Source organism: Kogia breviceps, chromosome 5 (assembly GCF_026419965.1).
Source record: "Kogia breviceps isolate mKogBre1 chromosome 5, mKogBre1 haplotype 1, whole genome shotgun sequence".
Classification (NCBI taxonomy): Eukaryota; Metazoa; Chordata; class Mammalia; order Artiodactyla; family Physeteridae; genus Kogia; species Kogia breviceps.
The window spans coordinates 53968552-53983613 of NC_081314.1; the positions used below are offsets into that span (position 1 = coordinate 53968552).

General features: G+C 44.8%; 1 protein-coding gene across 1 annotated transcript in view; it reads left to right on the forward strand.

The window, feature by feature from the left end:
* Nucleotides 1–15062, forward strand: part of LOC131757519 (uncharacterized) — a 74738-nt gene that overhangs the window by 25208 nt on the left and 34468 nt on the right. Inside the window, exons 2-3 of the mRNA XM_059065082.2 lie at nt 9891–10022; nt 10707–10836. Coding sequence (XP_058921065.2) covers nt 9891–10022; nt 10707–10836 — 262 coding nt within the window. The remainder of the gene's footprint in view (nt 1–9890; nt 10023–10706; nt 10837–15062) is intronic.

Below are 15062 nucleotides of genomic sequence, written 5' to 3' on the forward strand. Positions count from 1 at the left end.
AGATGAAATGATACCAAGTCAGGGATTTGCTTCTGAACAAGCATGTGGGAGGAAGTGGGTGGGTAAAGATGAAACAAGCGTGGCCGTTGAGTTAATCATTGTTGAAGCTGGGTGCCTGGAACATGGGGGTTCATTATAATCTTCTTTTTTTGGGCCTGTTTAATATTTTCCGTAATAAAAAAAGTTAAGAGGAAAAAAGGCCCCACATTTTGCCTTATGTCACTGAAACAAACTTAACTTTTGCATATATTTTACTGCCTAAATAATTGCTTTGACTTAAAAAATAAATAAATGCAGGCATAGGAACATTTGACAAACATTTTGTACAGTCTCTGAAGTCACAGCAGGGAAGAGAAAGTACTAGATATCTTGCCTGCTGCTCATCTTGAAACAATAATGGTCCCATCCCCCAGGGAAGAAACACATAAAACTCTGGAACATTATTCCAGTAATTGGATTCAAAGGGCTAAAGATATCATCTGGGAAAAGATAGTTGAACTTGATTAAGAAATCATTGTGGATTCTTTATGATGGAGGTGATGAACTGGCTTGACCTATCTCAGAATTTTCATACACTAATTTCCAGGCAGCATATTAGCATTGTAATCCCTTTGAGTCATGAAACTGTACAAGTCTGAGAAAAACAACTGTGATGTGGATAGAATTGTCTTTGGAATGTCTCCGCCTGCCTTTTCAGCACTCCCATGAGGCAGTATTATATAGTGGAAAGACCACAGGCTTTGGAGCCAAAAAAGTTGACTTGACTTCCATCTCACTCCTGCTGTGAATTTGGGCAAGTTATATAAGCTCTCCAGACCTCAGTTTCCTCATCTGTACAATGGGCCTAATAATATCTGCTTTGCAGGGATGCTGTGAGGATTATGGGATACGTGTGTAAAATGCCTCTCTCATCATAGATACTCAGTTAATGGTAGCTTATTGTTTTTATAATTGCATATTCCTCTTTACACCACTCCACACCTCCCAATATAGTGCCTAACACGTGGAATGCAGCAAATGTTTGTTGAATTACATTAAACCTTGAGAAGGTAGATGGAGTTAATGGGAGGAAATATTAAGACTCTACCAGAATCTTCCCTTTGCAGGCCACTTGTCCTCAGGAAAGCTTCTCTACCTGATTGCTCAAAGCAGAAAACAAGGACCCATTCATGATAGCTCCCACTCTCCCTCCATCACTTTGAATCAATCACCAAACTCCATCTATTAGAGTTCTCGATTATCACTAGAATCTATTCACTTCCCTCAAATCCTACTGCTATCCCACCTTAGTTCAAGACTCTCTTCTTTTTCACCTGGTCTATAGCAAAGTCAGGTCTCCTCACATCTGTTCTTAATCCTTTCTCTTTATTGTAGCTAGAGGGATTTCTTTTTTTTTTTTAATTATAGAAAAATTTAAATATTCATAAAAATAGAGTATAATAAACTTCCATATACCCATCACGTAGTTTCAACAAATCAATGAATGACCAATTTCATTTCATATATACCCCACCTACTTTCTCCAATGTTCTTGGGTTATTTGAAGCGAATTTCGGAAGTCATAGCTTTTAGGGAGGATCTATTCATGCATTCAGAATGAAATTCTAAATCTTCCAGTGAACTGCCGTGACCTGATCCCTGCTGACTCCTCCAAATACAGATCACAATTTGCTATTCCCCCTCCCCAGACCCAGTCATACCAGCCTCTCTCAGTTCCTCCAGCATTTTATGTTGTCTCCTTACAAGCCTGAGGCCTTCAGGCTGGACTGTATTCAAGGCCCAGAAAGCCCATTCTTTATCCTCTTTCACCCTCTTTGCTCAGCTTCAGCTACTCCTGCTCTGCCATCACCCTGCACATCACTTCTCAAGAGGTCCCACGCTAAGGCTCAGTGCCCCCTTGTCTGCTCTCTCAGTCCCCTGTGCTTCTCCTCCAACTATACATACGTAATTTTGTAAGTGGTCATGCAAAGGTGTCTCCCCTGTTAAAAATAAATTCCAGGCACAAGAGTTGTATCTGCCTTCTTCCTTAATGAGGCACCCGGCACACGATCCCTTCCTTACAGGAGGCACTTAATAAATATTTGTTGAATGAGGTTCCCAAGAAAGGTAAACACAAAAGCCACATCCACTTCATGTTATAAATTGCTTATAAACCAGTGTCCTAAACATTTTGTAACTGTAAGAGCAATGCTTAGACCTTAAATTGTAAGTGTATTTTGTTGTATTCAAGGTGATGTCTTTCAAAGATTATGAGCTGCATTATGCTAGACACTGAGGGTTCAAACTGAATAATACATGGATCCTACCCTCAGAGAGCCAAGTCTAGTGGAAAAGACAGTCATTTAACTATTTAAAAATTGGTAATTTCTCATGTTTTATATACAGGAACCAGAATATTTAATTAGTTAGACAATTTGTCAAGTGTCAAACAGCTAAGAATAAACAGGAGTTTGCTGTAAAAATAACAGCTACCATTTACTGGGTCCTTCCTTTGGGCCAGGTATAAAGCATATTTCACACATGATTTCACTTAATCCTTACAACACCCTTTGAGATATGCCTTATTATTCCCATTTTACAGATTTACCTTAAAAACCACCAAGGCATTGAAAACTTAGGCAACCCTCAGTCATCCAGGATTTGAAACCAGGGAGTCTAACTTCCGAGGGAGCACCCCAATACTCCGTGCTGGGGCTGAGTGGTACTGCAGGAAACATACAATAAAGAACACTTTCCAATTCATCAGTGCTTTCCACTTGATGTCCTGGTTTCAGAAGCGATGTGGGCACACTTTCATGGGAAAACAGCAGCTGTTGAAAAACGTGTTATTGATAAGGCCAGGTTCCTGTGGGTCCAAGGCACTAGCCACTGAATTTGGACTTTGTACCAAAGCTTTCCTATGAAAAATATAAACAGGAAACTTTCAAGTTGTGAAGTTACTGCCTGCCATGAACTTAGCCTGTCTTCTCAGCCAAATTGAAAGCTCTGCATTGTTTCCTTCATTGTACACCGTATCCTGTCTGCTTACCTCTTGCAGACGTTCTGACCAAAAGGAAATTTATTACATTTTAAAAGGGAGAAATTGTTAGGGTAAATTACATGTGTGGATCCTGAACCATGAAAAGAGATTTTGTATTAATTATGCATATCTGGGAATTTGTTTTAAACTTTTTATTAAGGAAAATTTCAGTCATATACCAAAGTAGACCAAATAGTGTAACAAACCCCCATGTACCCATCTCCTTGCTTCCACAATGATCAGCTCATAGCCAATCTGTTTCATTTATATTGCCATCGACTTCTACCCCCTCCCCTCCCCCACCCCGGTTTTACTTTGAAGCGAACATGTTTGGGAATATTTTGAATGTTGTGTTCTGTAGGTAAAGAATATATGGAATCAATAGAATAAATAACTATAGCGAGATCCCTGGGGACATAGGAACCAGAAAGATTAGGCTGTGTGGTTTGACCACAGAAAAGACAGCAGGACTGGCATTGACTATGGGCGGCATTTGCACAGGCAAGCAATAATGCCCACGTGGGGAAAGTTGTTTGTTTGTTTGCAGTATGCGGGCCTCTCCACTGGTGTGGCCTCTCCCGTTGCGGAGCACAGGCTCCGGACGCGCAGGCTCAGCGGCCGTGGCTCACAGGCCCAGCAGCTCCGCGACATGTGGGATCTTCCCGGACCGGGGCACGAACCCACGTCCCCTGCATCGGCAGGCAGACTCTCAACCACTGTGCCACCAGGGAAGCCCGTGGGCAAAGTTTTGACAAGGGAAAGTGAAGGGTCTGTCCTGCGTCTTGAGCATACTACCTCTGCCTTCTGTTTCCCTCTCTGCAAGTTTTTTTGTTCGACTATATTGCCCTCTCCCGCTTGCCTAAACCATAGCTGCAGGAAAGGAAACCCTAGAGCAGCATTGCCCAGTTGAAATATGTGAGCCACATGTATTAATTTTGCATTTTTTAGTAGCCACATTGTAAAAAGAAGAAACAAATGAAATTAATTTTAATGTTATATTTCATTTAACCTAGTATGTATAAAATATTATCATTCCAACACGGTTATCAACATAAACAATTATTATCCAGATATTTTACATTGTTTCTTTTGCGCTAAGCCTTTGACATACAATGTGTATTTTATAGTTCCAGCATATCTCAATTTGGACTACTAATATTTTAAGGACTTAATTCATAGTCATAAGTGACTAGTGGTTACTGAATTGGACAGGGCCCAGGGTAGGGGAATCAGTAGCTACTTTGCAATTTTCTTGCAAATAATGCTACTAAAGATTTCTGGTAAAGTTGAAGTACAGTGTGTAATGCTGGGCTTCTCTGGGAAATACACTGAAATGAACGAGAGAAAACAACAATAAAAAGCTTAGACAAGTCCATCTATATAAGCAAGGAAATAACTACAACCTCCAAAACCCAGGATATGAAGAAACGTGGCTCTTCAGATCTTGAGCAAGATTCTTGAGCAGAAAGGATGTTAGCAGCTCCTGAGAGGTTCTCCGTTTACTACAAGTATTGTAAAGTGTTGTGGCTTTGAATACTCAAATCCTGGTTCTGTTCTTTACAAGCTGTGTGTCTTGGGCAAATTCTTTCATCTCTCTGTGCCTCAAGTCCCTCACTTATAAAATGGGGATAATAAAATTTAGGGTGGTTATAATGATTAAATGAAGTAATACATGTAAAACACTTAGGACCAGATGCCTCACCATGTTAACCTCTCCATAATTGTTAACTATTAAAAACAAAAATAAGTAAAGACCTGAAAAAGGTGAAGGATTAAGTCATGTGTTATTTGGAAGAAGAGAGTTCCAAAAAGAGATAGCAAAGAGATAGCAAAGGCCCTGAGGCCTACCTGGCATATTAAAACAGAAAAACAAACAAACCACCAAGGAAGCTCCTGATCTGGCTGTAGCAGAGAGGGGAGTATGGAAGAGGATGGTACAGAGAGGTAACAGTAATGGGGGCCGCCAGTGTAGCTCTATAGGCCATTGTAAGGACTTTGTTTTTGTTTTTTAACATCTTTATTGGAGTATAATTTCTTTACAATGGTGTGTTAGTTTCTGCTTTATAACACAGTGAATCAGTTATACATATACACATGTTCCCATATCTCTTCCCTCTTGCGTCTCCCTCCTTCCTACTCTCCCTATCCCACCCCTCTAGGTGGTCACAAAGCACCAAGCTGATCTCTCTGTGCTATGTGGTGCTTCCCACTAGCTATCTGTTTTATGTTTGGTAGTGAATATATGTCCATGCCACTGTCTCACTTTGTCCCAGCTTACCCTTCCCCCTCCCCGTGTCCTCAAGTCCGTTCTCTAGTAGGTCTGCATCTTTATTCCGGTCTTGCCCCTAGGTTCTTCTGACCATTTTTTTTTCTTTCTTTCTTTTTTAGGTTCCATATATATGTGTTAGCATATGGTATTTGTTTTTCTCTTTCTGACTTACTTCACTCTGTATGACAGACTCTAAGTCCATCCACCTCACTACAAATAACTCAGTTTCATTCCTTTTTATGGCTGAATAATATTCCATTGTATATATGTGGCACATCTTCTCTATCCATTCATCTATTGATGCACACTTAGGTTGCTTCCATGTCCTGGCTATTGTAAATAGAGCTGCAATGAACATTTTGCTTCATGACTCTTTTTGAATTATGGTTTTCTCAGGGTATATGAAGGACTTTGACTTTGACTCTGAATGAGAGGGAAGCCACTGGAAAGTTTTGACCAGAGAGGGACAATATCTGACCTACATTCTAAAATGGCTATTCCAGGGAATTCCCTGGCGTTCCGGTGGTTAGGACTCTGTGCTTTCACTGCTGTGGGTCAATCCCTGGTCGGGGAACTAATATCCCACAAGTCGTGCAGCATGGGCAAAAAAAAGAAAAAGACTATTCCAGCTGCTGCATTGCAGATGGGTTGAAGGAGGACAAGGCCAAAAACGGGAACCATTCAGGAGGCTATTCCAACAATCCAGTCAAGAGATGGATGGGGGCTTGGACCTGGGGAGCAAGTTGTGAAGTGGGGAGATGTGGTCGGATTACACAAATGGGCAAAAGTGTAGAGTCAAAGATGTTCAAGGCAATGTCATTTGTAACTGAGATAAACTAGAGATAACCTAAATGTCCATTAATAGAAGGCAGGTTAAATAAATTACGGTCCTTTTTTTTTTTAACTTAAAAACTTCTGTAGTGATTGAAAGAATGTATTATTTTTTAAATTAAAAGCCAAGGGCTTCCCTGGTGGCACAGTGGTTAGGAGTCAACCTGCCAATGCAAGGGACATGGGTTCGATCCCTGGTCTGGGAAGATCCCACACGCCGCGGAGCAACTGGACCCGTGAACCACAACTACTGAGCCTGCGCTCTGGAGCCCACGAGCCACAACTGCTGAAGCCCGGGCGTCTGGAGCCCGTGCTCCGCAACAAGAGAAGCCACCGCAATGAGAAGCCCAAGCACGGAAATGAAGAGTAGCCCCCGCTTGCTGCAACTAGAGAAAGCCCGCGCGCAGCAACAAAAGGCCCAACGCGGCCAAAAATATATAAATTTTTAAAAAATTAAAAGCCAAAGTGAATGATAGTAATTTTTAATGTTATTCAATTTCAGCATAAAGGGATATGTTGTAGTTTCAACAAAAGCATATTTTTTGGACCATTAAAACATCTTGCTTGGTAATTAAAAATACAAACCTCAAAGCATTGAAATTAGAGTTTCTTATTTTAAAAAAGAGAGTCAAACAGAAATATGCATATGTACCTGCTAAACTAGTGTACCAGTAATTCATGGCTGGTCACAACAAAGTCTATGCTTCTATTCTTTTCCTCTTAAAAATTTTTGGTAGAGTGTATATTGTCTAGGAGATGAGGAAACAAGACGCTAGGCAAGAGCTGGTTTTTACTGAAACTTTAAGATTGACTTTGCTATTACAAAGCATCTAAGAGCTGAATAGACAAAAGATTTGTCTAAGGGGTGAAACTGGTAGGTGGATATATGATTCTGAATCTACATATTGGCCAGATATCCATTTGGTGGAGGCTGTAAACTGATCATTTATTAATCACTCACCATATGCCAGGAAGCACTATGCCTTGTATTTTGATGACAATTTCTAATTTTACAAGACGTAATCTAATTTTACAGAATTGCCCAAGGTCAATAGCTAAATAAATGGAAGAGCTGAAACTCATAGATTTCTCATGCCAATTCCACCCTCTTTCTGCTATCACACTGTATTAGGTAGGGTTGGCGGATTGACTTTTGAGGCTTTTCTTTGGAAAGAATAGTGTATCCATTAGGATTGCATTCAATTGCTTGCAACAAACCTTAACCAAGAGTGCTTTAAACAAGTAAGGGGGAACTTTCCTGGTGGCACAGTGGTTAAGAATCCACCTGCCAATGCAGGGCAAAAGGGTTCGATCCCTGGTCCGGGAAGATCGCACATGCCGCGGAGCAAGTAAGCCTGTTCGCCACAACTACTGAGCCTGCGCACCACACAATTACTGAAGCCCATGAGCCTAGAGCCTGTGCTCCGCAACAAGAGAAGCCACCACAATGAGAAGGCCGCGCACCACAACGAAGAGTAGTCCCTGCTCACCACAACTAGAAAAAGCCCGCGTGCAGCAACGAAGACGCAACACAGCCAAAAATAAATAAAGTAAATAAATTTATATTTTAAAAAAGTAAGGGGATTATTTTTATCATGTAATAAGAAGTCTGGAGCTCAGCAGTCTGCAGCAGGTGCTTTTCCTCCTTTTCTCTTGTGTGTTGTCCTGTGGTCATAAAATGGTTGCTCACCCTCCAAGCTTCCAGCAACCTCACAGCCAGAATAAAACAGAAGGAGAAAAGCGGTGGCGTCCGCTTCAGGAAAGCAAAAACCTTCTCAGGACTCTCTAGGCAACTTCCCCCTCCACCTCAGCAGTCAAGCCATGTGACTGCCCCGCAAGGACTTCTGGGAAGGTGAGCATTTCAGCCCAGCGCGTCGCCTCCTGGAACAAAATCTGAGTTCTCTTCGAAGGGAAGAAGGGGGATTGGATATTGAGACAGTAAGCAGTGTCTGCCCCACGAAAAATATCTGACAGATCAAAGATGTTGGGGAGGAAACAGCTGCCTCAGAAGTACTGCTGGATCAAATGGATTCTAGGGGCTCTGGGCACCACTGTTGATGTGTTGATATTTTACTGCAAGAGAGGAAGGGAATTGTAGTCTTTGTTCTAAGCAGGTTTGGACTCAGCTTCAGTTCTATTATTATGGAAGAAGGAGAGAATGGCTATTAGGGAACAAGAAAGGGCTCTTGCACAGTCCCTCCACCAGCCCCTGAAACCGAGTTCCCCTTGGGAAAGAGTCTGGTGTGCACAGCCGTATACTCTGGCATCTGTTCTAGGCAGGCGCGGGTCTGAGGGCAGTTGTTGACACAGGCTTTGGAATGGAGAGACAGCAGTGGGCACGTGGGGATACTTGAGGATGCTGAGAACATGTGAAGATAATTCAGCCTCCTGGACTGGCCTGGAAAGAGCCATGAAAAGTGCAGGCTAGCTCCTGAGAGGCACCTCCTCCCAGCCCTGTCAGTAGCAAGACACCACGCATTCTTAGTCCTCGTTTTCCTCTTCTTTAAAGGGGAGTAATAACCCGACCACATAGTTTGAAGTGATGCATGTCCAGTTCCTGTTTTATGCTGTACACTCCATAGACGGCAGCTGTTATTATTATTTTTTATACAGCAGGTTCTCATTAGTCACCCATTTTATACACATCAGTGTATACATGTCAGCAGCTGTTTTTGTGATAGGAGCATGATCTGGTCCCCACACCCCCTGCTCTAACTCAGTTCACATCCTCTTCTTCTCAGCTCTACTGACTCACTTGCTATTCCTCTCTCAGAACATGCACTCTCTGGCCAGCTTTTGGCTTCTGGCTTTGCTCACAGTGGAATCTTGGCTGAAACACTTCACATCCTGGTGAATCCTGTAGTCCTTCAGGACTCAGCACACATGTCTCCTTCTCCAGAAATTCCTCCTTGACCTCCCCAGGTTGGGTCAAGCCGCTCCTCAGGCCTTCTAGCAGCCCACACTTATTTCTATCACGGTTCAGTTCTTACTGCACCTTTGGGCGGGCCGTTGCTAAGTTCCTTGCAAGACCTCCCTTTCTGGGAGGTTCAGAAAGGGCCGGCCCATTCCACTTATTGAAGGCCCTTCAGGAAAAGGAGGAGGAGGAAACTGTGCTGGGTTTTTCTTTTCTTTTTTCTTGTTTTTGGTCATGCCGCTGGGCATGTGGCACTTACTTACCCAACCAGGGATCGAACCTGTGGTCCTTGCAGTAGAAGCGCAGAGTCCTAACCACTGGACTTCCAGGGAGTTCCCTGCGCTATATTTTAAATGTTTAAATGATTGGCAAGTCGTAGGTGCTCAACAAATATTTGTTGAATATAACAAATTAGTAATGTTGACATAAAGAAAGGCAATGCAGTATAAGTGTGCTATTTCCAAATATGCAATTTGCGAATTTTTATTTAAAATGTGAATTCATAGTGCATTACAGGTGGTTTTTTATATCAGGTTCTGTCACCCTATGTATACCCTCATCTGGAGGAAACTGCAATGGCCCCGTGGTGACCCTGCTGAGATGGGAGCTCCTTGGGCAGGGCTGGGGGTGGGAGTATCTGAAGGCCCGGCACGCAAAAGGGGGGTCTCATCTTCCACCCTACACCCTCGGGGCGTCCCCTGTGCCAGCCTCGACCCCAGCCCCTCTCCCGCGCGCCTGGGTGGCGGCCTGGACGCCTCTCGCCGCCCCGCCCGCAGGCGGCGCCCTCCGGCCAGTCTCCAGCTGGGGTCGCGACGGGGTGTGCGCGCACAAAGGATTGCATCCGCACTTCCTGGTAGCAGCGCGCGGGGCCGCCACGGGGTTGCTACGGGGTTCCCGGTCACCTGGGGCCGGGCGCGGCAGGTGCCCGGGCGGCGACCTCGCCGCGGACGCGGAGCGTGAGCCGGGAGCTGAGAGCCGCCGCGCCTCGGGTGAGTTGCGGGAACTCGCACCTGGCGTCACGCAGCTGCTTCCCTCCTCACCCGGGGCTCCGGGGGTGGGGTGGGGGCGACGGCACTGCGCCGCTCCCCGCTTCCATGGCTGTGCTCTGCGCGTCGGGGAGGGAGAGGAATTTCACTCCCAGGGATTCAGGGGCTGGGGTTCTCTATTACTTCAGAGATCCTGGAGTGGGTGGTGGCCCTGGACTGAAAGCCGAGGACGCCGCGCTCCAGCTGCGGGGTGATCGTAGCCTTCGCTCCATGGGTCCGTCCCGGGTTTGGACCCGGGGGTGGGGTGCGGGGATGGAACCGGTGGTCTAGGTTGGATGTATACTCACATCCAGACACTCGCACCCCCTTTCCAGGGGAGAGAGCTATTAAACATTGTAAAACATCAGTGTGTGCAACTTTCCTTCCTGGCACACACGCTCGTGTATTCGTTGCGGCGGACTTTGCGTCCCCCCTCTTGGCCTTCGGGCGTTGGGGACGGTACCCCCGCGAGCGCCGGGCATTGCGATTAAGCCCTAGGGCTTTTCAGCTTGGTTGTTCTCTGAGACCGTGGCGTTCTGGGTGGTTCCTCTGTGCCCAGCCTGGATGGCTCAAAATTATCTCTAAATAACTTGGGACCGCCCTCCGGAATTTGTTGGCTCAATGAAACTCCTCTTCTCACCTGGGCAGGTGGCCTCAGGAGGTGGCCCGCCCCCCGCATTCCGGAGGCGACCGCGAGGACCCGGCTTGCGGAGGAAGGTCCAGCTGGGAGGAAACGCACTTGCTTCGCCCCATTGCTTTGCTTGTGCAAATGACTCGGGTAAGGGCCTGGGCGGGGGGTCGGCTCAAACCCCGGAGATAAATCCACCACAGACTAGAATTGCAAAGGACAGTTGAATGAGTGTTTGGTTCTCAGAATTGTTCATGGCTTCAGGTCAGGTCAATTTCGTTTGTGCTTTTCAGGTTACTTTTAAACTTCTTTAACTATAAAACGACTAATTAACATACACATTTTTTCTTGACAGCCCCTAAGACTTGAGTTTCTTTGTGGTATCTCTAGAATAGAATTGTTGGGAATTGCAGGTGAGGATCAGCCTGGCTGCTATGAGAATCACAGGGATGGAGGGAACCTGTGGTTTAAAAACTAAGAGACAGAAGGCGGCAATGCTATGTGTAAAACTTTTTTAAAAAATTGTGTCAATAAAGGAAATTTGTACTGGTTGTTTTTTAGTATTAAGAATATTAATTTTGTTTAGTTGCTTTTGGTAACAGTATCATGATTAGGGTTTTTTTTTTTTTTTTAACGCTTATCTGTTAGAAATACATTCTAAACTTGAAATACAGGTTGAGGATTTGCTTCAAAATAAGCCAGTTTTGGGGAGGGCTGCTAGTGGAGAAGTGAGAGGGAACAAGGTGAAGGGAGATTGGCCAGGAATTGTTAATAGTTGAAGATGGATGAATGGTATGGGGGTATGGACTGCCTTGTACTCTTGACTCTGCTTTTGTATGTTTGGCATTTTCCTTTCAACGTAACACCACTTGTGGAGCTTTTTTGCAGAAGGTAGATTTGCAAGGTAACACTAGTGGTTCTAGATTCAAAGCCTTCCACAGATCCTCACTTTTTGTTAGCTGGGTATAAAGGCTGCCTCTCCAGACTCATAACAAATCTTTTTCTCCCTCCCAGGGGTGCCGCTTTATTTTGTTGCGAAGGCATAGAGTATTTGCTGAGTGTGACAAAGCTGAGAGGATCAAGTTGATGCAGGTGGATGCTGGGTCAGCTTTTTTTTATACAAAGGGTATTAGCGAGCATAGGGGTTGAGTTGTCTCCAAATGGACAGGTTGTATAAAATGTGTTAGCAATTTTTCTGAACTGCCCAAATGCTTTCTAAGTTATGCTCATCAAAAAACAGCTCAGAGTAGTGAACACTCCCGTACACACTTAGGTTTTATGTACACTTTTGGAAGCACTGTATACATCAATACAAAGTCAACATTATGAAAATGAATCACAAGGTGAGTGGAGCTCTGCTTATTACCCAGGAGAGATCTTATCTGTTTGTGTGACCTGTTTCCTGTCCTTACCTTGTTTGCTTCAGGTATCAAGCAGTGTAAATATTTAGCAAAGAACTGGCTCCTGAAATTTCTGTGCATTCTTTTCCAAGAACCCTGCTTTCAAGAGGAGGGACATGGGAAGTTATATCTATATATTCATCCAACTTGCTTATTTTTACCCCCTCTGGATTTATCATATAATTCCTACTCATTCTATCATGCCTGATTAGTAATTTGGAAAAGTGATGATCTTATGAGGGAGCTATTAAAATTCAATAGAGGGAGGAAAGGGAGGCATAGTCCCGAAAGATAAACCCACATTTCTTAGTAGATACCATGGAACTGATTTTAATGCCTCCTTGCTTTTAAGAGAAAACAAGTCAAGTAAATTATATCAGTGATAGCTGAAAGTTGAAGTGTTAGATGAATCCCCTCAGCCTAGACCTTGCCTGTGTAGATTCACTAGAATAAAAGAAGTTGTAAAGATGCTTTAAGTCAGATTCAGTTGAGGAAATGCCAAAGCATGTCCCAGTTTCCTCATAGTGCATGGGAAAATGAGAGAACCAACAAAAATCCCCTTACTGTTGGAAAATATCATAGTGAATTCATGATGGTACTTAGGTGAAATTGTTTGGCTTGTGACAGTTTTCTTTGTGTGAATCAAAGAAATATGCAACTGTTAAGTGACTTTATTTTCTACCTCAGTTCTCTGAGACAAGAACATGGAGAGAGAAAAGAAACTTGCCAGGCTCTTTAAGTGAACAGGCAGTGACCTCATGTCTGCTCTCCTCTGTGAGAGGATGGTAGATTTGGGCGGGCTCTGGAGAGTTGATTGTTAATAGCCATTTTAAGGAATTACCACAAATGTGACACCATCTTCTCCCACATCATGTTATGGAAGGGTATAAACACATTAGAAAATCAAATTACATACTGCTTTGTTGGCCTAGAAATGAGAGGAAAGGGTGTTGGCAATCCAGTCAATAATCCTCTTCTAATTTGTAAGCACTCCACTCTCATCTACATCACTTCATCCCATCCTGTGAGGTTCAGCAGCGGTGCTGGAGGATTATTTTAGTTTTTAGCAGCTGAGAAATTTGAAAATCTAAAAAAGCGAAGGCTTGCCAGGTGGTTTCTTTGGAGATATGGGGGAAGGAAATTTAACATTCATTAAGAGTTCAAGTCGTCTTCACAGACGTTTTTAATTCTCACAAAGCTCTCTAAATTGGGTATTTTCAACCCATTTTGTGGATGAAATTGTAGTTAAGAGAGGTCTTAGCAGCTGAGGTCACTTGAGGTCACTTGAGGTCTGGCAGCTGGTAAAAATAAGAGCCAGGATTCAAATTCAGATCTGTTGGACCTTAGAGTTTACGTTATTTCCAGCCTCTGTGCTGGTCCAAACTCTAGCAGACAGCAGAGCTACCATACCCAAGAGTTCTTTAGTTAGTTTAGGCAAGCTATCTTTTTGCCACACTCAACCGCCCTGGTTACAAACTGGGGCCGTTTGCCACATCCAGCTGACAAGGATGTTTTATCAGGCCAGCGGAGAGTTTGGGAAAATCAAAACAAAGCTGAGCCAATGTTGCCAATTGGGAGATTTCAAATATTCTGCCCCCAAGAATTCCTGAAGGCGGTACTGGAGCAGCCTTCTCTCTAGAGCAGGGTAGTGTACTTCATTTCCCCCTGGTCTCCACCACTCCCTATTGTGGTCCCCATCCTTGAGACGGGACCATCACACTTGCACCGTTGTTTCTTACAGTAAGAGGTCTTCCTACGTGTGCATCTACCCAAAATGGAATAACCCAAGAGAGCTTGGGGGCTCTTGTCCCAAGAAAAAGGAAAAGAGCGTATTCCTTTGAGAGAATGAAGATTCTTGTGTTTGCAGTGATTCTATGACAGAAAATACAACGTATGTCATCATTTTTCTCACACCTTGTCTGTGTTACTCATTTACATAGAACTTTAGAGCTTACTACCCCTGCAATACAATAAAAATGGAGTCCATGTGTGGGCACGCTGCAGCAGAGAAAAGGAGTGCCTCCCAAACCACTGACTCTTTGTGAGTGGGAATATGGGTCTTGTGCACCTGGGGGGTCCCCCAGGGTGTCCTGTAGGGGTGGGCCACCAAGAAGCCCTCCGTCTTTTTTTTTTTTTTTTTTTTTTTTTTTGCAGTACGCGGGCCTCTGACCGTTGTGGCCTCTCCCGCTGCGGAGCACAGGCTCCAGACGCGCAGGCCCAGCGGCCATGGCTCACTGGCCCAGCCGCTCCGCGGCATGTGGGATCTTCCCGGACCGGGACACGAACCCGTGTCCCCAGCATTGGCAGGCAAACTCTCAACCACTGCGCCACCAGGGAAGCCCTAGCCCTCCGTCTTTAAGCAGCCTGACTTTGGGATCCAGAGCGATCCTGAGATTGTGCCCTGGCTCTCTGCTCTGAGGGGCCCAGAAGGTACTCCCCTCACCCTCCTCTGCCTACCCCTCTCCAGCTGGTGACAAATCTGTCCTACACACCACTGAGGCATGGCCCCGTCGGAAAGCTCTGCAGGCAGGAGGAACTGAGGCGCCCTAGGCCAGCCTTTGAGAGGTTTCTGGGATGCAAGTCCAAGAGTGGCCTGATTCCTCATCTTGAAACTTTCACGTAAGGGTCGTGAGACAGATGTTCCCTCCTCTGTCTATATGTGGAGTTTCGTTGCAGTGGAGGCTGCTGTTTAGGTCTTTGTTTCCTCTCCCTGAGTTCTGAGTACTCGTGGCTGCTGTGTGGAGGTGTGGGCATGGTGAGGTGGAGGTGCTGAGGAGGAAGTACAGATGGAACCTTGCCGTGCGGTTTTGAGGAAACCTCAGGTGTTGTTTTGAGACCTTTGTCACTAGAGCTGTCAGTCTAGGTGTGTGCGTACCCCAGTGTGAGAAGAAACGTGGGACGGGGGGCGCTGCAGGCGGGCTGCCTTGTGTGGTTGGAAGGACATTAGAGGCTGAGGGCTTTCCTAAGTGCCAGGCC